General features: G+C 50.5%; 1 protein-coding gene across 5 annotated transcripts in view; it reads left to right on the top strand.

Annotated features, from left to right (window-relative positions):
* LOC115163178 (alpha-actinin-4) overlaps nt 1–23,599 on the top strand; it is a 45,924-nt gene extending 22,325 nt beyond the window's left edge. Inside the window, exons 2-22 of one of the 5 annotated variants that reach the window (XM_029714849.1) lie at nt 531–645; nt 1,104–1,223; nt 2,044–2,130; nt 3,055–3,142; nt 3,629–3,707; nt 3,802–3,883; nt 4,252–4,337; nt 7,151–7,243; nt 15,301–15,531; nt 15,882–16,029; nt 16,370–16,520; nt 16,745–16,853; nt 17,115–17,255; nt 17,658–17,840; nt 18,063–18,197; nt 18,474–18,653; nt 19,137–19,283; nt 20,382–20,462; nt 20,881–20,946; nt 21,283–21,441; nt 21,601–23,599. In XM_029714849.1, the coding sequence (XP_029570709.1) occupies nt 531–645; nt 1,104–1,223; nt 2,044–2,130; nt 3,055–3,142; nt 3,629–3,707; nt 3,802–3,883; nt 4,252–4,337; nt 7,151–7,243; nt 15,301–15,531; nt 15,882–16,029; nt 16,370–16,520; nt 16,745–16,853; nt 17,115–17,255; nt 17,658–17,840; nt 18,063–18,197; nt 18,474–18,653; nt 19,137–19,283; nt 20,382–20,462; nt 20,881–20,946; nt 21,283–21,441; nt 21,601–21,759 (2,640 nt within the window). In that variant the 3' untranslated portion in view covers nt 21,760–23,599. Of the gene's footprint in view, nt 1–530; nt 646–1,103; nt 1,224–2,043; nt 2,131–3,054; nt 3,143–3,628; nt 3,708–3,801; nt 3,884–4,251; nt 4,338–6,043; nt 6,130–7,150; nt 7,244–15,300; nt 15,532–15,881; nt 16,030–16,369; nt 16,521–16,744; nt 16,854–17,114; nt 17,256–17,657; nt 17,841–18,062; nt 18,198–18,473; nt 18,654–19,136; nt 19,284–20,381; nt 20,463–20,880; nt 20,947–21,282; nt 21,442–21,600 lie in introns of all 5 variants that reach the window. The other 4 variants (XM_029714845.1, XM_029714844.1, XM_029714848.1 and 1 more) reach the window with 4 other exon arrangements.
* The last annotated feature ends 327 nt before the right edge of the window (nt 23,600–23,926 follow it).

The raw sequence follows: 23,926 nt of genomic DNA, 5'->3' as shown, positions 1-23,926 counted from the left end.
GGGGGAACCTGATTCTACATAATGCTTCTATTCAGAATTACGTCAACCAATCACGGCGCACTTCCTGTAACCTACTGTCTGTGCCCTCTGAGGAACTGCGGCTCCCCTCTTCCTGTTTTCTGTTTGTTGCTCTGCCTGTTTTTTACATTTTATTTAACCCTTATTTTACTAGGTAAGTTTACAGCAACGACCTGGGGAATAGTTACAGGGGAGAGGGGGGATGAATGGGCCAATTGCAAGCTGGGGATGATTAGGTGGCGATGATGGTATGGACACCGGGGTTAACACTCTTACGATAAGTGCCATGGGATCTTTAGTGACCACAGTGTCAGGACACCCGTTTAACGTTCCATCCGAAAGACTGCGCCTTACGCAGGGCAATGTCCCCAATCACTGCCCTGGAGCATTGGGATTTATTTTTTTGACCAGAGGAAAGAGTGCCTCCTACTGGCCCCCCAACACCACTGTGGTTACACCAATCTGTGACCTCGCTTCCGCCCTCTCTGACCTCACTTCCTGTCTCTCTCCAGACGTTCACGGCCTGGTGCAACTCCCACCTGAGGAAAGCAGGCACGCAGATCGAGAACATCGAGGAGGACTTCAGGGATGGCCTCAAACTCATGCTCCTGCTGGAGGTCATCTCAGGTGAGCCAGCCCAGCGTCTTGATCATCATGACACATACCAAGCTCTACTACCACAGCTAAACGCTAATCTACTTTACTGCACTCAGCACCAATCTACTGTGGCAGAAAGTGCGGTGCCAGAAAATGACTTTTTAAAGCATTAGTGTCCCCTGTTCTTTTGATACCTTTCAACTAAGTAGTCTGGTCGTAGGCCATGGTTCTGGCCCTGTAGAGGATGCTGTCTGTTTTGACTGTGAAGGTTGGTACTGTGACTTTAAAAGGAGCTGTGCCTGTCTGTTTTGACTGTGAAGGTTGGTACTGTGACTTTAAAAGGAGCTGTGCTGAGACAGTGGAAAGGGCTGTTTTGTCATGGGACTCTCTGGGCTCACTGCATTTTGTGTGTGTGTGTGTGTGTGTGTGTGTGTGTGTGTGTGTGTGTGTGTGTGTGTGTGTGTGTATGTGTGTCTGTTCATCCACAGGGGAACGGTTACCTAAGCCCGAGAGAGGCAAGATGAGGGTCCACAAGATCAACAACGTTAACAAAGCGCTGGACTACATCGCCAGCAAAGGGGTCAAGCTCGTGTCCATTGGCGCAGAGGGTCAGTTTACAACACACACACACACACACACACACACACACACACACACAGAGCATTGACAAACAACTCCAAAGCTCACAGCATCCTGCCAAGTACATCTCCCACTCGGGAGCGAAGTCATTTGGCTGGAGAGGAAGGGAGCTCTGGAGGAGAGGGCGCAAGAGCCCTTCACAAGGCCAGTAAATCAGCAGGAGAGTGCACGTCCAACTCTGCAGCCGTGACAATGACCTTTCTGCTCCAGCTATCATGACAAACGGCCCTGCCAGCCTCCACCCCTCATTCCTACTGCATGATACACACGGCCTAGTTGTCAGAGGTTCAGCTTAGCCCCCTAGCCCCACCACCCTGACCAGCAGCCCACCACCCTACACTGCCAAAGGTCACCTGCTGGAACACCCTGACCCCAGGGAGAGGGACAGAGAGAGAGGCGGACAGAGATGGAGACCAGGACAAATGGCAAGCGAGAGCCCGAGGCAGGCACAGAGAGAGCGGGGGATAGAAACTAAAACACTGACTCCATGATGAAGCGTTGGAGGGTCACAGGGACAGACACATCCATTGTCTTATCTGTTCAAAGCTACTGTAACAACTTGGGACTTTGCTTAAATGCATTTTTCATGCTGTACCCAGCCCATCACTGTTGTATATGCACTATAAATTACATATTTTAAGTCTACAAATATATGCAGAACTAGTCCCAGATCGGTTTGCACTGTTATGACGAGGAGTTGACGTGCTGTCACAAACAGATCTGGGACCAGGCTAATGCATAAGAGTTGATACTTATTGTATTTATGAGTGATTCTTGTCTCCTCCTTAGAAATTGTGGATGGCAACGCCAAGATGACCCTGGGAATGATCTGGACAATCATCCTCCGTTTCGCCATCCAGGACATCTCTGTGGAAGGTCAGTCTCTCTCTCGCTCTCCGTTCGTCTCTCTCCCCCTGTTAGACCTAGTCAACAGGAAGCTATTATTTAATCGGTCCCTAAGGTTGCTTTAGAAAACACTTTGCTTTATGTTCTTCCTGTTCTATTTGAAATCAGAAAGTCATCTGGAAACGGTATAACTGGTTTTAAAGAACATTCTTTGAACCTGGGGGATGACACTGTCCTTAAATCACCCCTCGTTCATTAGATCCATTGCTGCTCCATGTTCTTATGCAAGGAACAGAGCAGGCATGTCCCTCTTCCTCCACACACACACACACACACACACACACTCCTATTCAAAACGCAGCTGTGCTGAGGGGATTCCACCGGGAAGTGGAGTGGAAGCGACTGGGTCTCTCAGATGTAATGCATCTCCCCTGCTCTGAACTGTTCTGCTGAGACCGCAGGAGGTTGAGTGAGCCGAGCCAAGTGAAGACAAGTCTGGCCTACATGCCTGTTCTGCTCACTGGTACTTGACTAAGACAGACAATGGCAGGAGAGCTCATTAACCCTAGCTTCCCCAGCTCCACTGCACTCATCTGTGGTCGGGAGAGAAGTTAAACACGTTAGCTATCTATACTGCACTCTCAGACATGGTGGAAGTTCGGTCTAGGCTGCGTCTGACTCTGGTCAAAAGTAGTGCACTATATAGGGAATAGGGTGCCATTTTGGACATACATAGACCCTTCTAATTCTAATCTGGACTTCGAAGACAGTTCCACTGCTTTTTTCCCTCCTTCCCCTCTAATCAGGGACTGATTTGTAAACCTGGGACACCAGGTGGGTGCAATGAATGATCAGGTAACAGAACCAGCAGAACTTCATACTCCGGACCTCCAGGATAGGATTTGAATATCCCTGCTGTAGACTGTTATCTAACTCTCCTTCTCCCCTTTCCAGAGACCTCTGCCAAGGAGGGCCTGCTCTTGTGGTGCCAGAGGAAGACCGCGCCCTACAAAAACGTCAACGTGCAGAACTTCCACATCAGGTAGCTACACACACACACACACACACACACACACACACAACCTCGACAGGAGCTAGACGTCATCCCCGACTACAGAACCTGAGACCGGGACAGGTTACAGTATTTCTTCAGACATTCTTGTTTGACCTCTAAAATTCCACAGTAGTGAAGCCTGTTCAAACATTGCGTTACCCACACACTTCAGCAAACTCCACCAGCGCTTCTAGAAAGGCTGCCCTCTGCTGGTGACACGTAGGATAGACGTTAGAAGTATGTGCATAAGGGAAAGGGGGGGTACCTAGTCAGTTGTCCAATACCTATATAGGGATACCTATTCACCTGAAATGTGTCTTCTGCATTTAACCCAACCCCTCTGAATCAGAGGGGTGCGGGGGGCTGCCTTAATCCACATCCACGTCTTCGGCGCCCGGGGAACAGTGCATAACCTATGTATGTGCTTTGTAGAAGCGTCTTTCTGATCTCTCTCGCTCTCTCATATATTGACAGCTGGAAGGACGGCCTTGCCTTCAACGCTCTGATCCACAGACACAGGCCAGAGCTCATCGACTACGACAAGCTAAGGAAGGTGAGTGGATCAGCACATGCTCCGTCAGCACATCTGGCTTTGAGTGCATGCCACTTCCATGGCTTGTTTTCTCACCCTCTGATTGGTTGCTCAGGATGACCCCTTGACCAACCTGAACAATGCCTTTGAGGTGGCTGAGAAGTACCTGGACATCCCCAAGATGATGGACGCTGAAGGTATGCACGGTTACTCCTGTGTGTGTGTGTGTGTGTGCATGTTCATATTGTATTCATTCATCTGACTGCTCTTCCATCCCATGACTCCAGTGTGCAGGTGGGATGTGTTGTGACATCACTGCTGCTGTGGTCATCCGTACACACAGACCGTTAGCCTCAGTCCCCCCCCCCTCCTCCCTCCCTCCCTTCATCTCTCTCACCGTTTTATTTCTGTTGGATTGTCCATCCCCCGTTTCCCTTTCTATCCTCCAGTTTGTACACCTGTTGTAAAGTGTTTTTGTGTCTGTCCGCCTGTGTGTCTCCCTCTACATGTGTAACTATCCCTGTCTCCGTCTGCCTGTATGTGTGTAACTGTGGTTTCCCTACAGACATTGTGAACACTGCCCGTCCGGATGAGAAAGCCATAATGACCTATGTGTCCAGTTTCTACCATGCCTTCTCTGGAGCCCAGAAGGTACCCCATTATCCCATCCCACCTTACCCCCCGCCCCGATACTAACCCTAACCCCCCCCACGTCCTCTCCTCCACATCTACCCCCACCCTCTGCTCCTCTCCTCTCCAGCATGGCTTCCTCCTGCAGCATTGGTGTCGGCCTCATCGGAAACTGGTTTGGGACACTCCTTTCACTCAGACACTACACACACGTTACATATGCTGTCTTGAAGTCTCTGAATCTTACAGTCTTGCTGGTAGTAACGGGGCCCTCTTGCTCCTGTGTACTAGCCTGTCTGTGTATAGTGTTGGAGTGGATCAGGCCTCGGGGGCCCTTGGTAGTTAAATGGATCATTTTAAATGAGACTGATCACAATCAGCCCTGGGTCAGATAGTATCTGAGCAGAGAGTAGGCTAGTCAGAGGGACTCTTGAGAACTTCATAGATGTTTTATCTGTTTGTGATTTCACCCTCCACCACAACCCCTCTAGCTCTCTCTGTCTGCTGTATTCATCCTCTGCTCCCTCTGTTCTCTCTCTCCTCTCTCTCCTCTCTGTTCTCTCTCCGTTCGCTCTCCGTTCTCTCTCCTCTCCCTGTAGACTGAATTATTTTCCCTCTCAGCTCCCTCTCCTCTTTTCCCTCTCAGCTCCCTCTCCTCTTTTCCCTCTCTGCTCCCTCTCCTCTTTTCCCTCTCTGCTCCCTCTCCTCTTTTCCCTCTCTGCTCCCTCTCCTCTTTTCCCTCTCTGCTCCCTCTCCTCTTTTCCCTCTCAGCTCCCTCTCCTCTTTTCCCTCTCTGCTCCCTCTCCTCTTTTCCCTCTCTGCTCCCTCTCCTCTTTTCCCTCTCTGCTCCCTCTCCTCTTTTCCCTCTCTGCTCCCTCTCCTCTTTTCCCTCTCTGCTCCCTCTCCTCTTTTCCCTCTCCGCTCCCTCTACGTTCTCTCTCCTCTCCGCTCCCTCTACGTTCTCTCTCCTCTCCGTTCCCTCTACGTTCTCTCTCCTCTCCGTTCCCTCTACGTTCTCTCTCCTCTCCGTTCCCTCCTCACTGTAGACTGAGAACAGGAAGCCTGCTGACAGGCATGTTTTTCGACAGCGCTTTAATTAGTTTTTTATTCATTAAGAAATTGTTTATGAATCCAGTCTCAGGAGAGGTGCGCGTGCAGATCTGTTTGCCACAGTCCCACTGTTGCCTAGACTACAGAACACCACAGTAAGCTGCTAGGGGGCCGGGTTACATACAGTCCTTTGGGCAATCATTGTTCATTTAGGAAACTAGTCATTAATCCAGAAACAGTATGGACATTGGATAGACTAGTGTACCCTTCTCTTTAGTTTTAGGACCAGGAGGGCCATTTCTGTTATTACCAGCTTGACAGTTGATATATTATCATCTGCATACAGCAGATGAAATGGTGTGTGTGTGTGTGTGTGTGTGTGTATTGAGTGAAGAGGTGTGTCCTGCATCGTGGCCCCCGCAGACTCCTCCTCTCTCCCGAGGTGGACTCTCTCTCTCTCTCTCCTGGTTACCCAAGTGCATCATTGGATGCTCCAGAGTGTGGGGGGGGGCAGCAGCAGTGGAGTCCGGGGTCTACTCCCCTTACAACCCCCCCTCATCGCATCCCCCCCACCTCGCTGTGTGGCGGGACCCTCTTGCTTTGGGTTGCTTGGCTTCACCACTTCTCTCTCTCTCTCTCTCTCTCTCTCCGCTCACTGCCTGGCCGTGGTTGCGTAGACATCGTGGGCACGCTGAGGCCCGACGAGAAGGCCATCATGACCTATGTCTCCTGCTTCTATCACGCCTTCTCTGGCGCCCAGAAGGTGAGCACCGCCACTATGCAACCTTTAACCCCTGACCTCTGTGACACCAGCCAGGGTCACAGGCAATGTCATACTGGCCAAGGACGCTCACTGACGCTTTGGGCTCACAGTACACCTCTATGAAACAACAAACACACACTCTTCCTTACTCTATAACTATCCTGTTTCAACTCTGACCCCATAGACTGGTCGTTAGCAGTGTTTCTCATAGCTACAGTTAAGGCGTTACAGTTCAGAACTGGTTTGTTAGAGTATAGTCTAAAGTGGGATGTAATAAGCTTCAGCTGATCTGTGGGAAGCACTGTTAACGACGGTTCAAATGTCCAACTATTAACACTGCAACTGTTTCAATGTGTATAATGTGCTTTTCTATGGAGATTACTCCATAATGTGTTAAAGTTCCAAGGCATAATACAGTTTCTTACTGTTTCTTTATTTCAGTGGTTTAAGTTTAAGTCCCTAAACACACCAGCTGATGTGGACAAAAGCGGTACAGAACCAGACTGAATGCTCCCATTGTATAGGAGAAGCATGTAGCTTTTGGAGGCACCAGAGTGTGAAGTTGGCACACAGAGTCCATGGAACTATCCATTGTCAGCTGTAGCATGCTGCGTTAGCCTATACACTTACCACTGTACAGCCATCCAACGGATGTGTGTGTGTGTGTGTGTGTGTGTGTGTGCACGGTGTTGAAATAATCTGTGAATTCAAGTCACGGCTAGTGTGTGGTTTTTGTGTGTTCACTCCGTTTACTATGCTGTTCATAGCTAACAACTAGAAATGACACTCCGTGTAGTTAGACATTAAACTAACTGGAGTTGTTAGGCCAGCACACGGTACGAAGTACTTTCAGTCTGAGCTTCCACTGCAGTTTGTCTTTTGGCTGGTCGGCAGCTGATCTGAATTGTAAAAAATGTGTCAAAGCCACACACGTTCGTGCACGTGCTCCTCAGAGTTGACGTCCTAATCCATAACAAGCAACCTATGTATTGGCACCGCTGACGACTTTCATCTGTGATAGGCTGAGACTGCAGCCAATAGGATCTGCAAGGTGCTGGCTGTCAACCAGGAGAATGAGCACCTCATGGAGGACTACGAGAAGCTGGCTAGTGACGTGAGTAGTACACCACTGTCTGTCTGTCTGTCTGTCTGTCTGTCTGTCTGTCTGTCTGTCTGTCTGTCTGTCTGTCTGTCTGTCTGTCTGTACCTCCCTCTCTCCTCACCACACGTCTACTGTCTGTCTGTACCTCCCTCTCTCCTCACCACACGTCTGCTGTCTGTCTGTCTGTCTGTCTGTCTGTCTGTCTGTCTGTTCCTCCCTCTCTCCTCACCACACGTCTACTGTCTGTCTGTCTGTACCTCCCTCTCTCCTCACCACACGTCTACTGTCTGTCTGTCTGTACCTCCCTCTCTCCTCACCACACGTCTACTGTCTGTCTGTCTGTACCTCCCTCTCTCCTCACCACACGTCTACTGTCTGTCTGTCTGTCTGTACCTCCCTCTCTCCTCACCACACGTCTACTGTCTGTCTGTCTGTCTGTACCTCCCTCTCTCCTCACCACACGTCTACTGTCTGTCTGTCTGTCTGTACCTCCCTCTCTCCTCACCACACGTCTACTGTCTGTCTGTCTGTCTGTACCTCCCTCTCTCCTCACCACACGTCTACTGTCTGTCTGTCTGTACCTCCCTCTCTCCTCACCACACGTCTACTGTCTCTGTCTGTCTGTACCTCCCTCTCTCCTCACCACACGTCTACTGTCTCTGTCTGTCTGTACCTCCCTCTCTCCTCACCACACGTCTACTGTCTGTCTGTACCTCCCTCTCTCCTCACCACACGTCTACTGTCTCTGTCTGTCTGTACCTCCCTCTCTCCTCACCACACGTCTACTGTCTGTCTGTCTGTACCTCCCTCTCTCCTCACCACACGTCTACTGTCTCTGTCTGTCTGTACCTCCCTCTCTCCTCACCACACGTCTACTGTCTCTGTCTGTCTGTACCTCCCTCTCTCCTCACCACACGTCTACTGTCTCTGTCTGTCTGTACCTCCCTCTCTCCTCACCACACGTCTACTGTCTCTGTCTGTCTGTACCTCCCTCTCTCCTCACCACACGTCTACTGTCTCTGTCTGTCTGTACCTCCCTCTCTCCTCACCACACGTCTACTGTCTCTGTCTGTCTGTACCTCCCTCTCTCCTCACCACACGTCTACTGTCTCTGTCTGTCTGTACCTCCCTCTCTCCTCACCACACGTCTACTGTCTGTCTGTCTGTACCTCCATCTCTCCTCACCACACGTCTACTGTCTGTCTGTCTGTACCTCCCTCTCTCCTCACCACACGTCTACTGTCTGTCTGTCTGTCTGTACCTCCCTCTCTCCTCACCACACGTCTACTGTCTGTCTGTCTGTCTGTACCTCCCTCTCTCCTCACCACACGTCTACTGTCTCTGTCTGTCTGTACCTCCCTCTCTCCTCACCACACGTCTACTGTCTCTGTCTGTCTGTACCTCCCTCTCTCCTCACCACACGTCTACTGTCTGTCTGTCTGTACCTCCCTCTCTCCTCACCACACGTCTACTGTCTCTGTCTGTCTGTACCTCCCTCTCTCCTCACCACACGTCTACTGTCTCTGTCTGTCTGTACCTCCCTCTCCTCACCACACGTCTACTGTCTCTGTCTGTCTGTACCTCCCTCTCTCCTCACCACACGTCTACTGTCTCTGTCTGTCTGTACCTCCTCTCTCCTCACCACACGTCTACTGTCTCTGTCTGTCTGTACCTCCCTCTCTCCTCACCACACGTCTATTGTCTCTGTCTGTCTGTACCTCCCTCTCTCCTCACCACACGTCTATTGTCTCTGTCTGTCTGTACCTCCCTCTCTCCTCACCACACGTCTACTGTCTGTCTGTCTGTACCTCCCTCTCTCCTCACCACACGTCTACTGTCTCTGTCTGTACCTCCATCTCTCCTCACCACACGTCTACTGTCTCTGTCTGTCTGTACCTCCCTCTCTCCTCACCACACGTCTACTGTCTGTCTGTCTGTACCTCCCTCTCTCCTCACCACACGTCTACTGTCTCTGTCTGTCTGTACCTCCATCTCTCCTCACCACACGTCTACTGTCTCTGTCTGTCTGTACCTCCCTCTCTCCTCACCACACGTCTACTGTCTGTCTGTCTGTCTGTACCTCCCTCTCTCCTCACCACACGTCTACTGTCTGTCTGTCTGTCTGTACCTCCCTCTCTCCTCACCACACGTCTACTGTCTCTGTCTGTCTGTACCTCCCTCTCTCCCTCACCACACGTCTACTGTCTCTGTCTGTCTGTACCTCCCTCTCTCCTCACCACACGTCTACTGTCTGTCTGTCTGTACCTCCCTCTCTCCTCACCACACGTCTACTGTCTGTCTGTCTGTACCTCCCTCTCTCTCACCACACGTCTACTGTCTGTCTGTCTGTCTGTACCTCCCTCTCTCCTCACCACACGTCTACTGTCTGTCTGTCTGTCTGTACCTCCCTCTCTCCTCACCACACGTCTACTGTCTGTCTGTCTGTCTGTACCTCCCTCTCTCCTCACCACACGTCTACTGTCTGTCTGTCTGTCTGTACCTCCCTCTCTCCTCACCACACGTCTACTGTCTGTCTGTCTGTCTGTACCTCCCTCTCTCCTCACCACACGTCTACTGTCTCTGTCTGTCTGTACCTCCCTCTCTCCTCACCACACGTCTACTGTCTCTGTCTGTCTGTACCTCCCTCTCTCCTCACCACACGTCTACTGTCTGTCTGTACCTCCCTCTCTCCTCACCACACGTCTACTGTCTCTGTCTGTCTGTACCTCCCTCTCTCCTCACCACACGTCTACTGTCTGTCTGTCTGTACCTCCCTCTCTCCTCACCACACGTCTACTGTCTCTGTCTGTCTGTACCTCCCTCTCTCCTCACCACACGTCTACTGTCTCTGTCTGTCTGTACCTCCCTCTCTCCTCACCACACGTCTACTGTCTCTGTCTGTCTGTACCTCCCTCTCTCCTCACCACACGTCTACTGTCTCTGTCTGTCTGTACCTCCCTCTCTCCTCACCACACGTCTACTGTCTCTGTCTGTCTGTACCTCCCTCTCTCCTCACCACACGTCTACTGTCTCTGTCTGTCTGTACCTCCCTCTCTCCTCACCACACGTCTACTGTCTCTGTCTGTCTGTACCTCCCTCTCTCCTCACCACACGTCTACTGTCTGTCTGTCTGTACCTCCATCTCTCCTCACCACACGTCTACTGTCTGTCTGTCTGTACCTCCCTCTCTCCTCACCACACGTCTACTGTCTGTCTGTCTGTCTGTACCTCCCTCTCTCCTCACCACACGTCTACTGTCTGTCTGTCTGTCTGTACCTCCCTCTCTCCTCACCACACGTCTACTGTCTGTCTGTCTGTCTGTACCTCCCTCTCTCCTCACCACACGTCTACTGTCTCTGTCTGTCTGTACCTCCCTCTCTCCTCACCACACGTCTACTGTCTCTGTCTGTCTGTACCTCCCTCTCTCCTCACCACACGTCTACTGTCTGTCTGTCTGTACCTCCCTCTCTCCTCACCACACGTCTACTGTCTCTGTCTGTCTGTACCTCCCTCTCTCCTCACCACACGTCTACTGTCTCTGTCTGTCTGTACCTCCCTCTCCTCACCACACGTCTACTGTCTCTGTCTGTCTGTACCTCCCTCTCTCCTCACCACACGTCTACTGTCTCTGTCTGTCTGTACCTCCTCTCTCCTCACCACACGTCTACTGTCTCTGTCTGTCTGTACCTCCCTCTCTCCTCACCACACGTCTATTGTCTCTGTCTGTCTGTACCTCCCTCTCTCCTCACCACACGTCTACTGTCTGTCTGTCTGTACCTCCCTCTCTCCTCACCACACGTCTACTGTCTCTGTCTGTACCTCCATCTCTCCTCACCACACGTCTACTGTCTCTGTCTGTCTGTACCTCCCTCTCTCCTCACCACACGTCTACTGTCTGTCTGTCTGTACCTCCCTCTCTCCTCACCACACGTCTACTGTCTCTGTCTGTCTGTACCTCCATCTCTCCTCACCACACGTCTACTGTCTCTGTCTGTCTGTACCTCCCTCTCTCCTCACCACACGTCTACTGTCTCTGTCTGTCTGTACCTCCCTCTCTCCTCACCACACGTCTACTGTCTGTCTGTCTGTCTGTACCTCCCTCTCTCCTCACCACACGTCTACTGTCTGTCTGTCTGTCTGTACCTCCCTCTCTCCTCACCACACGTCTACTGTCTCTGTCTGTCTGTACCTCCCTCTCTCCTCACCACACGTCTACTGTCTCTGTCTGTCTGTACCTCCCTCTCTCCTCACCACACGTCTACTGTCTGTCTGTCTGTACCTCCCTCTCTCCTCACCACACGTCTACTGTCTGTCTGTCTGTACCTCCCTCTCTCCTCACCACACGTCTACTGTCTGTCTGTCTGTACCTCCATCTCTCCTCACCACACGTCTACTGTCTGTCTGTCTGTACCTCCCTCTCTCCTCACCACACGTCTACTGTCTCTGTCTGTCTGTACCTCCCTCTCTCCTCACCACACGTCTACTGTCTGTCTGTCTGTCTGTACCTCCCTCTCTCCTCACCACACGTCTACTGTCTGTCTGTCTGTACCTCCCTCTCTCCTCACCACACGTCTACTGTCTCTGTCTGTCTGTACCTCCCTCTCTCCTCACCACACGTCTACTGTCTCTGTCTGTCTGTACCTCCCTCTCTCCTCACCACACGTCTACTGTCTCTGTCTGTCTGTACCTCCATCTCTCCTCACCACACGTCTACTGTCTCTGTCTGTCTGTACCTCCCTCTCTCCTCACCACACGTCTACTGTCTCTGTCTGTCTGTACCTCCCTCTCTCCTCACCACACGTCTACTGTCTCTGTCTGTCTGTACCTCCCTCTCTCCTCACCACACGTCTACTGTCTCTGTCTGTCTGTACCTCCCTCTCTCCTCACCACACGTCTACTGTCTGTCTGTCTGTCTGTACCTCCCTCTCTCCTCACCACACGTCTACTGTCTGTCTGTACCTCCATCTCTCCTCACCACACGTCTACTGTCTCTGTCTGTCTGTACCTCCATCTCTCCTCACCACACGTCTACTGTCTCTGTCTGTCTGTACCTCCCTCTCTCCTCACCACACGTCTACTGTCTACTGTCTGACTGTCTACTGTCTGTCTGTCTGTACCTCCATCTCTCCTCACCACACGTCTACTGTCTGTCTGTCTGTACCTCCCTCTCTCCTCACCACACGTCTACTGTCTGTCTGTCTGTACCTCCCTCTCTCCTCACCACACGTCTACTGTCTGTCTGTCTGTACCTCCATCTCTCCTCACCACACGTCTACTGTCTGTCTGTCTGTACCTCCCTCTCTCCTCACCACACGTCTACTGTCTGTCTGTCTGTACCTCCCTCTCTCCTCACCACACGTCTACTGTCTCTGTCTGTCTGTACCTCCCTCTCTCCTCACCACACGTCTACTGTCTGTCTGTCTGTACCTCCCTCTCTCCTCACCACACGTCTACTGTCTCTGTCTGTCTGTACCTCCCTCTCTCCTCACCACACGTCTACTGTCTCTGTCTGTCTGTACCTCCCTCTCTCCTCACCACACGTCTACTGTCTCTGTCTGTCTGTACCTCCCTCTCCTCACCACACGTCTACTGTCTCTGTCTGTCTGTACCTCCCTCTCTCCTCACCACACGTCTACTGTCTCTGTCTGTCTGTACCTCCCTCTCTCCTCACCACACGTCTACTGTCTCTGTCTGTCTGTACCTCCCTCTCTCCTCACCACACGTCTACTGTCTCTGTCTGTCTGTACCTCCATCTCTCCTCACCACACGTCTACTGTCTCTGTCTGTCTGTACCTCCATCTCTCCTCACCACACGTCTACTGTCTCTGTCTGTCTGTACCTCCATCTCTCCTCACCACACGTCTACTGTCTCTGTCTGTCTGCCTCCCTCTCTCCTCACCACACGTCTACTGTCTCTGTCTGTCTGTACCTCCCTCTCTCCTCACCACACGTCTACTGTCTGTCTGTACCTCCCTCTCTCCTCACCACACGTCTACTGTCTGTCTGTACCTACATCTCTCCTCACCACACGTCTACTGTCTGTCTGTCTGTACCTACATCTCTCCTCACCACACGTCTACTGTCTGTCTGTCTGTACCTCCCTCTCTCCTCACCACACGTCTACTGTCTCTGTCTGTCTGTACCTCCCTCTCTCCTCACCACACGTCTACTGTCTGTCTGTCTGTACCTCCCTCTCTCCTCACCACACGTCTACTGTCTCTGTCTGTCTGTACCTCCATCTCTCCTCACCACACGTCTACTGTCTCTGTCTGTCTGTACCTCCATCTCTCCTCACCACACGTCTACTGTCTCTGTCTGTCTGTCTACCTCCCTCTCTCCTCACCACACGTCTACTGTCTCTGTCTGTCTGTACCTCCCTCTCTCCTCACCACACGTCTACTGTCTCTGTCTGTCTGTACCTCCCTCTCTCCTCACCACACGTCTACTGTCTCTGTCTGTCTGTACCTCCATCTCTCCTCACCACACGTCTACTGTCTCTGTCTGTCTGTACCTCCCTCTCTCCTCACCACACGTCTACTGTCTCTGTCTGTCTGTACCTCCCTCTCTCCTCACCACACGTCTACTGTCTGTCTGTCTGTCTGTACCTCCCTCTCTCCTCACCACACGTCTACTGTCTGTCTGTCTGTCTGTACCTCCCTCTCTCCTCACCACACGTCTACTGTCTGTCTGTCTGTCTGTACCTCCCTCTCTCCTCACCACACGTCTACTGTCTGTCTGTACCTCCCTCTCTCCTCACCACACGTCTACTGTCTGTCTGTCTGTACCTCCATCTCTCCTCACCACACGTCTACTGTCTCTGTCTGTCTGTACCTCCCTCTCTCCTCACCACACGTCTACTGTCTGTCTGTCTGTACCTCCCTCTCTCCTCACCACACGTCTACTGTCTCTGTCTGTCTGTACCTCCCTCTCTCCTCACCACACGTCTACTGTCTCTGTCTGTCTGTACCTCCCTCTCCTCACCACACGTCTACTGTCTCTGTCTGTCTGTACCTCCCTCCCTCCTCACCACACGTCTACTGTCTCTGTCTGTCTGTACCTCCTCTCTCCTCACCACACGTCTACTGTCTCTGTCTGTCTGTACCTCCTCTCTCCTCACCACACGTCTACTGTCTCTGTCTGTCTGTACCTCCCTCTCTCTTCACCACACGTCTACTGTCTCTGTCTGTCTGTACCTCCCTCTCTCCTCACCACACGTCTACTGTCTCTGTCTGTCTGTACCTCCCTCTCTCCTCACCACACGTCTACTGTCTCTGTCTGTCTGTACCTCCCTCTCTCCTCACCACACGTCTACTGTCTCTGTCTGTCTGTACCTCCATCTCTCCTCACCACACGTCTACTGTCTCTGTCTGTCTGTACCTCCCTCTCTCCTCACCACACGTCTACTGTCTCTGTCTGTCTGTACCTCCCTCTCTCCTCACCACACGTCTACTGTCTGTCTCTGTCTGTCTGTACCTCCCTCTCTCCTCACCACACGTCTACTGTCTGTCTCTGTCTGTCTGTACCTCCCTCTCTCCTCACCACACGTCTACTGTCTGTCTGTCTGTCTGTACCTCCATCTCTCCTCACCACACGTCTACTGTCTGTCTGTACCTCCCTCTCTCCTCACCACACGTCTACTGTCTCTGTCTGTCTGTACCTCCCTCTCTCCTCACCACACGTCTACTGTCTGTCTGTCTGTACCTCCATCTCTCCTCACCACACGTCTACTGTCTGTCTGTCTGTACCTCCCTCTCTCCTCACCACACGTCTACGGTCTCTGTCTGTCTGTACCTCCCTCTCTCCTCACCACACGTCTACGGTCTCTGTCTGTCTGTACCTCCCTCTCTCCTCACCACACGTCGTCTGTGAGAAATGTTTCCTAGCTCTTCTAGTAACGTCCGTAGGTTATATTTCCTCTCATCACCTCCACATAGGCCATTTCTCCACTAAACTTCCTTTCTACCTTTACAGTTGTGTTCATCTCACATAAACATCTGCCCTCCTTTCTCTCACACTTCTCTTGTCATTTGTGTCACTCTCTCCACCTTTCTTCTCCTCTTCTGCCCTAGCTGTTGGACTGGATCCGCCGGACCATCCCGTGGCTGGAGAACCGGGCTCCAGAGAAGACCATGGCCGAGATGCAGCAGAAGCTGGAGGACTTCCGGGGCTACCGCCGCGTCCACAAGCCCCCCAAGGTGCAGGAGAAGTGTCAGCTAGAGATCAACTTCAACACCCTGCAGACCAAGCTGAGGCTGAGCAACAGGCCCGCCTTCATGCCCTCCGAGGGTCGCATGGTGTCGGTGAGTGGGACTGGCGGACGGACGCATGGACACAGACTGTTTAAACATGTAGAGCAGTTGTACCAATGATGCCATCCATATCTATTGGACAATTCACCTGGCCATCCTAAAGCTCTTCTGTATTATTTCATTCTTATTTAGCTCATTATAGTAGTAGTTCACGTTGTTGTCCCACAATGGGAAATTGGTTTGTGATTAGTTTAAAAAGCCACGACCACATGACTTATAACAGCAGCATACACATCACCAAATACATCTACATATAAATTGCACTAGAGGGAATAATTCTGTTAGACAGTGTAGTGTTCTTTCTGCTGTATGGTGGATCAGTGTTCTCTCCCCGGCTGCAGGATATCAACGGCTCATGGCACAACCTGGAGGGGGCTGAGAAGGGCTACGAGGAGTGGATGCTCAACGAGATCCGTCGCCTGGAGAGACTCGACCACCTAGCCGAGAAGTTCCGTCAGAAAGCCACCATCCACGAGTCCTGGACCGACGGTATGGAGACACTCACTAGTTACTGTGCAGGCTACACTGATCAGTTTCCTGGCTGAGGGATTCTGGATTTCCTGCTTGTTCCCTCCTCCTGGGACTCTTCCAACTGGGATTTCTGGAAAACGTTAGAATTTGGGGAAAGTTTACTGGAATTTTGCAACTGTACCTAGACACTTGTTGGTGCCACCGCTCCCTATAGATGTCAAAGTACTAGGTGGAGCGTTTACCGCGTTGATAATGAGGAAGTATGGGTTTGAATGAGTTTACTTGGGTTTGGATATCTTGAAGCTTACTGTCTTTAACCCTTTTTCTCCCCCTCCCCCCCCCTTCCCTCCCACCCCAGGTAAGGAGGCCATGCTGACCCAGAAGGACTATGAGACAGCCAGCCTGTCGGAGGTCAAGGCTCTGCTGAGGAAACACGAGGCGTTTGAGTCTGACCTGGCCGCCCACCAGGATCGCGTGGAGCAGATCGCTGCCATCGCACAGGAACTCAAGTTAGTGAGCGGGAGAAAAGGAGGGAGGGATGGAGGGAGTAAATGAGATATGGGATGGGTGAAAAAGGATGGGAGATCGTGGGTGGGGACTGAGGGTGGATGGGAGAACGGGAAGAGATGAATGGAGAAATAATCCAGAAGAATGAAAGGATGGAGCTTGTGGTCAGGTTGAGTAGGACTCATGTAGAAAGATAATAATTCCACGTGTGTTCCCTGTTCCTCAGTGAGCTGGACTACTACGACTCCCCCAGTGTGAACTCCCGCTGTCAGAAGATCTGTGAGCAGTGGGATGCCCTGGGGTCTCTCACCCAGAGCCGCAGGGAGTCTCTGGAGGTACGCCCCCCCCCCCTCTCCCAGCCAGCCACCTTTCACACACTCCCATACACTACAGGTCATGACAAGGACACATTTACACAGCGAAAATGGGTAGACACACACACACACACACGCGCACGCGCAAACGCACACGCACACATACACACAGACTTTCTACCAGGGTTCCCTTACCCCACTTCTGTGTCTCATGTTGAATCCCTGTCAGATAGATGCTAGTGTTCCCAGCAGGCACCTGACCCCAGTCTCTTCCCCCCACAGAGGACAGAGAAGCAGCTGGAGTCCATTGACGAGCTGTACCTGGAGTACGCCAAGAGGGCGGCACCCTTCAACAACTGGATGGAGGGGGCCATGGAGGACCTGCAGGACATGTTCATCGTTCACAACATCGAAGAGATCCAGGTAAAAGACATGGGGACACCATCACTAACCGTTTACTGCTTTACGTCTCCAGAGGGTCTCCACTATCACAATGTATCATCATGACCTGTGCTGTTAACAGTAGGTTGTCAATAAAGTTGTTATTTAGTCTCATACTGGGTAAACAACATTTAGAATGACTGGGAATCTACATGTACAGTAGCAATGCTACCATACCTGTAGACTGTCAGTCATAGCTCTAATGCTACTTAGCATTGGCTCGTGAAGCTACCGGTAACTTCCTTCACACTGCGCGCGTGGTAATACCATGCTGATGTCTCTTCATCTGTCCTTTCACTTTGTCCTTCACCTCATTTCCCATCCTTCTCCTTTGTTTCTTTCTCCGTTTCAATCTCTCATTTTTCTCCTCCTCCTCTCTTTCAGGGCCTAATCACAGCCCATGAGCAGTTCAAATCTACCCTCCCAGAGGCCAACAAGGAGCGGGAGGCCATCCAGGCTATTCAGGCCGAGGTGCAGAAGATTGCCCAGTACAACGGCATCAAGCTCAGCGGGGGCAATCCCTACACCACTATCACACCCAAGACTATCGACAACAAGTGGGACAAGGTGTGTACCTGTGGCTGTATGTTCATATATGCTTTGCGATGTGTGCAATTACTGCTTTTGCCTGTTTGAATTCAATCCATATACATTTATTTATTTCTGTTTCCACGTGCTAGTTAATACCTAAAACAGGCCCCTGAGTGAGCCTCAGCCTTGTGGCATTGCTTCTACTATGGGAATGAGTGTGTGCTGTGCTGACTGGCGCCCCCATGTGGTGTTTTATAGGTGGAACAGCTGGTTCCCCAGCGTGACCAGGCCCTGCAGGAGGAGCTGGCCAAGCAGCAGTCCAATGACCACCTGCGCCGCAAGTTTGCCACCCAGGCCAACATCGTCGGGCCCTGGATACAGACCAAAATGGAGGTACAGTAAAGAAACCAAGACGTACCCTTGCTGTGCCGACCCATACTACATAAGACTGATCCCTCTTAGTGTCATTAGTTCTATTGGCTCTGTGCCTCCTGGATCGTGTTCATTATGGCATTCAACAGAAAATGTTTTGTAACGGGGAGGAAAATTGAGCGTCCAGGTTGACCCTACCTGTTTCAGCTTGTTTTCTTCCATTTGGTGCCTAGTGAATACACGCCAGCTCTGGCCTTTTGGGATCTGGTCCTTTAATATGTGTGTGTGTGTGTGTAGGAGATTGGGCGGATATCCATTGAGATGAATGGAACTCTGGAGGACCAGCTGGTGAACCTGAGAGAGTATGAGCAGAGCATCATTGAGTACAAGCCCAACATCGACCAGCTGGAGGGAGACCATCAGCTCATCCAGGAGGCCCTCATCTTCGACAACAAATATACCGCCTACACCATGGAGGTAGCTACACAAAAAACAAACATTTCAGTGTACCCCGGGCAGCCCAAATGGCCCCCTATTCCCTTTATAGTGCACTACTTTTGACCAAGCCTGGTAATAAGTAGTACACTATGTAGGGAATAGGGGGCCATTTGGGCTGTCGCCCTGCTCTCGACTATCTGTTGGTTCTATGTGGAATAGGTCACTATATTTCACCATCCTTTTTTCTTCAGATTTTCACTGTCTGTTCTATTTTTATATTTTATTTGACCAGGCGGGGCAGTTGAGAACCAGCTGTTATTTACAATGAAAGCCTGGAGGTTTCTGGTGTCCTCCCTCTTTTAGAGCCATTTGTCCGTTCGTCTCTGTTCTACATATTACGTTTCTATCTCTCCTCCTTCTCAATACCGTTTCTTCTTCATGTGGTTAACCTTCAATGTATGTTCTCTCTCTCTCCATCTTTCCCACCCTCCCTCTCTCTCCCCCTCCATCCCTCCATCTCAGCACCTGCGGGTGGGCTGGGAGCAGCTCCTCACCACCATCGCCCGCACCATCAACGAGATCGAGAACCAGATCCTGACCCGCGATGCCAAGGGCATCAGCCAGGAGCAGCTGCATGAGTACCGCACTTCCTTCAACCACTTTGACAAGGTCAGGGGTCAACACCGGGGGTCAACATGGGGGATCAGGCGAGAGGGAACAGGAGGGCATCTTTTTGTATAAAATAGCGTCGTAAAAAATGTCTGCGAGAGTGCTGTTATTTTCACCAGCTTTTGCAGTTGCGTGTCTTCCTCTAGAAGAGGTGTTTACACTTAACTCCTGTATGTGTTGAGTCTTAAGTCCCCCTGTTATTTCAGAAGGGAAACTCAGGTGGGACTAAGAAATGGACTAGACTTGTGAGGACGAACCTATTCCTTATTTGTTGACATTCACAGGTGGAACTAGTAGTGTTTCACCCTGGGTTGGAGGTGGCTGGGGCTGTGTGGAGCGGAGTGCCCTGAGAGAGGGGGGATGTAACCCCCAAGTTCACCTCACCCATCCCACAACAGCGTACCTCATCACTTCACCTCACTGTCTTTATGCATGCTGTGTTTGGCTCAACATCAAGTCTGTGTCCCAAATGACACCCTATTCCCTATATAGTGCACCGCTATTGACCAGGACCCATATCTGGTCAAATGTAGTGCACTATATAGGGCAGGGGTATTCAGCTATTACCCTATGAGGTCCGGAGCCTGCTGGTTCTCTGTTCTACCTGATAATTAATACGCACATCTGGTGTCCCAGGTCTAAAGCAGACCCTTATTAGACGAACATCGTGGGAAAAAAACTGTGGAACTTTAAGGTCCAGAGTTGAATTTGAGGGTTATAAGGAATAGGGTGCCATTTGGGACAAAGCTTCAATAGCACTATGGTGATCTTTGAGGACTTGTTGTCATTCCCATAAAGATATATAGGGGACACAGTTAAACCGTATGTGTTCCTAAGCACTTTGGAGAACTGTCCCCTCACTGTCACTGGTGTGCCTGTCTGTCTAGTGTCACGGATGTGTTACTCCGTAAGCTGGTGTCATTGTTTAACATCTGTTTGTTTGTCTCTGTCCTCACCATGTCTGTCCATCACCTTCGTTTTGCATGCCGTGTTCCCATCACCTGACCACTCCCACCTGGCATCCCTGTGTTGTGATTGTTCCATCATGGCTTCCGTCATCATGGTGTGCTCTGTAATTGGCTGATGGTGACCTCACAGGACCACAGTGGGGGCCTGATGGCTGAGGAGTTCAAGGCGTGCCTGATCAGCCTGGGCTACGACGTGGAGAATAACAAAACGGTAAGGAGCACAGCCAGGGTGAGAGCGTAGGAGAGAGGGGCTGCTGCTGTTTCCCCTGTCTAACCTGCGGGTGGTGCTCTCTGCCTGGCTCTTTGCTTGCCTGTGCTGTAATTCACTCATTTCACTCACCCACCCACTCACTCACTGGCCTCCAGTCCAGCCTCAGCCTCGGCTCCAACAGTGCTGCTGTATTACCTTGATTTGACTCTCTCTTTTAAAGCTGTTTTTGCGTTTTCCTTTTTTTCCACTCTCCTCACATTACGCACCTCCCCTCCTTTGTTCCTCCTCTTTCCATACTTCTATCGGTTCCTCCTCTCGTGCTTTTCTGTCCTCCTCGAATCTACTCTCCCTCTATTGCTCTCCTTTTCCTTCCATATCTGTTCCTTTTCCTCCTCTATCTCTCGGCCCCTGGGAACAGAAGCGCACAGGGCAGATGGACATGGACAATTACCGCGCTCTGCTCGTTGCCACTGGAAACAGCCTGGTACTGCCTTCTGCTTTTTCTGCTCTCTCTCTCTCTCCTCAATCTTTCTCCCTCTGTCTTGAGTTTTGAGTAATACCCTTATTGTTGTAGCTACTGTAACATGGTAAACAATGTGTAGTAACTGTCTCTTGTAACACAATCCCTCTTAACCCTGCTCCTAGCGGATATTAACACAACCTTTATCGTTGAGGCATGTTGTCAAATTCAACTCAAATGGATAAGTTAAATGTTTCATTAATTAGTGGTTATATTGCTTGGAAGTTGGTCATTGAGGCCCTGGATTTCCTATTGGTGTGTCTGGGTTAACCTGTGTTTTCCTGTGGTGGTGGTTTCCAGGGCGATGCTGAGTTTGCCCGCATCATGGGCATAGTGGACCCCAACAACAGCGGCGTGGTCACCTTCCAGGCCTTCATAGACTTCATGTCCCGGGAGACCACAGACACCGACACAGCCGACCAGGTCATCGCCTCCTTCAAGATCCTGGCTGCAGACAAGGTGAGGGGTTTTGTGGGGGTGGAATGGTGTTGGGCTCGTGTGTGTGTGTGAGAGAGAAAATGTGTGTTGCAGCTAGACTGCTGAAATAGGCAAACTATCACTGTTATTCACCGTCCCTCTCTTTCCCTCACCCTCCATCTCGTTCCCTCTCTCTGTCAGAACTTCATTATGGCTGAGGAGCTGAGACGTGAGCTGCCTCCAGACCAGGCGGAGTACTGCATCGCCCGCATGGCGCCCTACTCGGGCCCTGATGCGAAGCCCGGAGCCCTCGACTACATGTCCTTCTCCACCGCCCTCTACGGGGAGAGTGACCTCTAAGAGCACACCACAGGAGAGAGGGGGAGGGGGACGGGATGAGGTTTGGGGTGGAAGGGGGGGGGACGGGGACGTAGAGGCTTGCCTGGCCCAATGCAGAGCAGACACTCTCCACCCCTCTAGATATAGCCTGCAGTCACTGGGAGAAGAGGGGAGTGAGTCTGAAGCCAGTGGTTTGATTGGCTCTGTAGAAGAGGGAGGGGCTGCAGGTGGAGGGTCCTGGGAAGTGATTAGTGGACAGCGCTAGTGCTCCCTCTAGATTCTGGTCCTGCAGTGCCCCTGAGTGTGCAGGTTTTCATCTCAAACTGGTTGGCTGTCGCAAGCTGTTATCTTCAACTTACTTTGTTCACAGATCAACTACAATCAAATGCACATCATGTTGCGGGGTGAAAACTAGCAACCACAGGTGCACTTCTGGGTCAGGACAGGAAGGGAACACAAGTCCCACCTACACCCTCTGCCTTGGGGATGGGGGGGGGGGCACAAGCTATTCTGATTCTTATACTACTTTTTTTGTTTATTTTATTTTTTCTTGCTGGGGGGGCAGGGCGGGTGGAGAGTTTGCGTATTAGAACACAGAGATATATGAAGGGGAGGGGGGCAGGGGGTTGAACAGAAAATAATGACATGTACCCGTACCACATTTTGCTGGATAAGTGGAACTCGGATATCTAACCTCAACGCTTTCCTTTTCCTGTTTTGTTTGTTTGTTTCTTTTCTCCAGCAAATGTGAGTAAGTGGTTTCAGTGCTGTACATACTTATTTTTCCAGTACGCAACAGTCAGAATATTCTTCGCAGGCTTGTAGGGCAAAAAAAGTGGCATTTTTTTTAAAGCAAAACAACAAATGGAGAAAAAAAATTAGCAGTTTGACACATTGAGTACCGTAGATAGGTTTGAATTACAGAGTCTTCATTTGGATTAAGTGTTTTTTTTCAACGGTCAAATATGGAATCCTGTCATATTAAAGATATGGTGACAATTTAGTTGAAGGAAGTATATGTGAGGCCTTTATAGCTATGTAAACATTTCATGACATAAACATGTTGGCATTTATGAAACTTTGCTTATGTGATATATCACTTTGACACGGAGGCGTATAAGGTGCTGATGTTCACACAATCTATTCATTTATTATAGTTTCAACTGAAGAACAGATTAAGAAATATCCCCTAGAAGCACAGCATGTCAGGTCATGTAAAGCTTACATGGACAAAGTGAAGGCCCACCAGTACCATCGGCTGAATTGTTTCTATAGGAACACCGCTTTAGAGTTCCCCGAGGAAGTTGGAAACGATGGGAGAACAAAAAATGTGCCTGTTAGTGGCTACAGCCCTGTCTCTCGCTCCCTCGCAACCCTCCATCTCCTTGTCTGACTTCTGTATACAGCAGGGTGGGGAGGGACCCAGCATAAAGAAGGGCAAAGGGAGGGGGCCAGAGTCTTAATAAACATTCCATTATGTCTTAAATAAAAGGAAATTACTGTCTACCAATCTATGCAATCATCTATATCCAATATCACAGAGTTCAGAGAGAAATGGTGGGAATTGATTTGAAGAAATTCATTGACTAAATTAAGTGCATGACATTGTTTTATTTCTTTAATATTTGGAGCTTAGGGGGAGAGGGATGTGAGCCAGAGTGACTGAGGAAAAAAATAAAAGACTTGGGCCAAAAGCTTGTACTTTTACCTTCAAGGTTGGAAAGCATTGAGCTTTGGATTTGTGATTTCTTCTTTTTTTGTACTCTTTAATATCAAACCTTATCTGCTGTACTGGAAACTGCAAAACAGCCTTCTGTCTAAAAGTGAATTTCACAAGCACACATAAAGTTTCCTTATAAAATACTACGACTGGGTCTCTTTTTTTCCCCCTTTTCTAGGCCTACTTTCCCCTTCTCTGGACAGTTAATGGGCCTACTCATACTACCTTTTTTAAATAAGCAAATAGACCATTTCCTCCTGGTAGGATAAGTGTAAATCAGCGGCTTTCCCTATGGGCTGCCTAGTCTGCATGTTTATGTCCACGTGAGGGAGACTTAGGACCACCAGTAGTCTAGTAGTAGACGGACCACCAGGAGTAGACCGTTTTAACCTCAGCAAATGAGCCTATTAACGTTTTATAAAACACTAGTACATTTAGATGTAAAAAATAATACTATGTGTATTGCTA

Source organism: Salmo trutta, chromosome 26 (genome assembly GCF_901001165.1).
Source record: "Salmo trutta chromosome 26, fSalTru1.1, whole genome shotgun sequence".
Classification (NCBI taxonomy): Eukaryota; Metazoa; Chordata; class Actinopteri; order Salmoniformes; family Salmonidae; genus Salmo; species Salmo trutta.
Note: the sequence above shows the minus strand (reverse complement) of the source record. Positions and strands in the feature narration are given on the sequence as shown.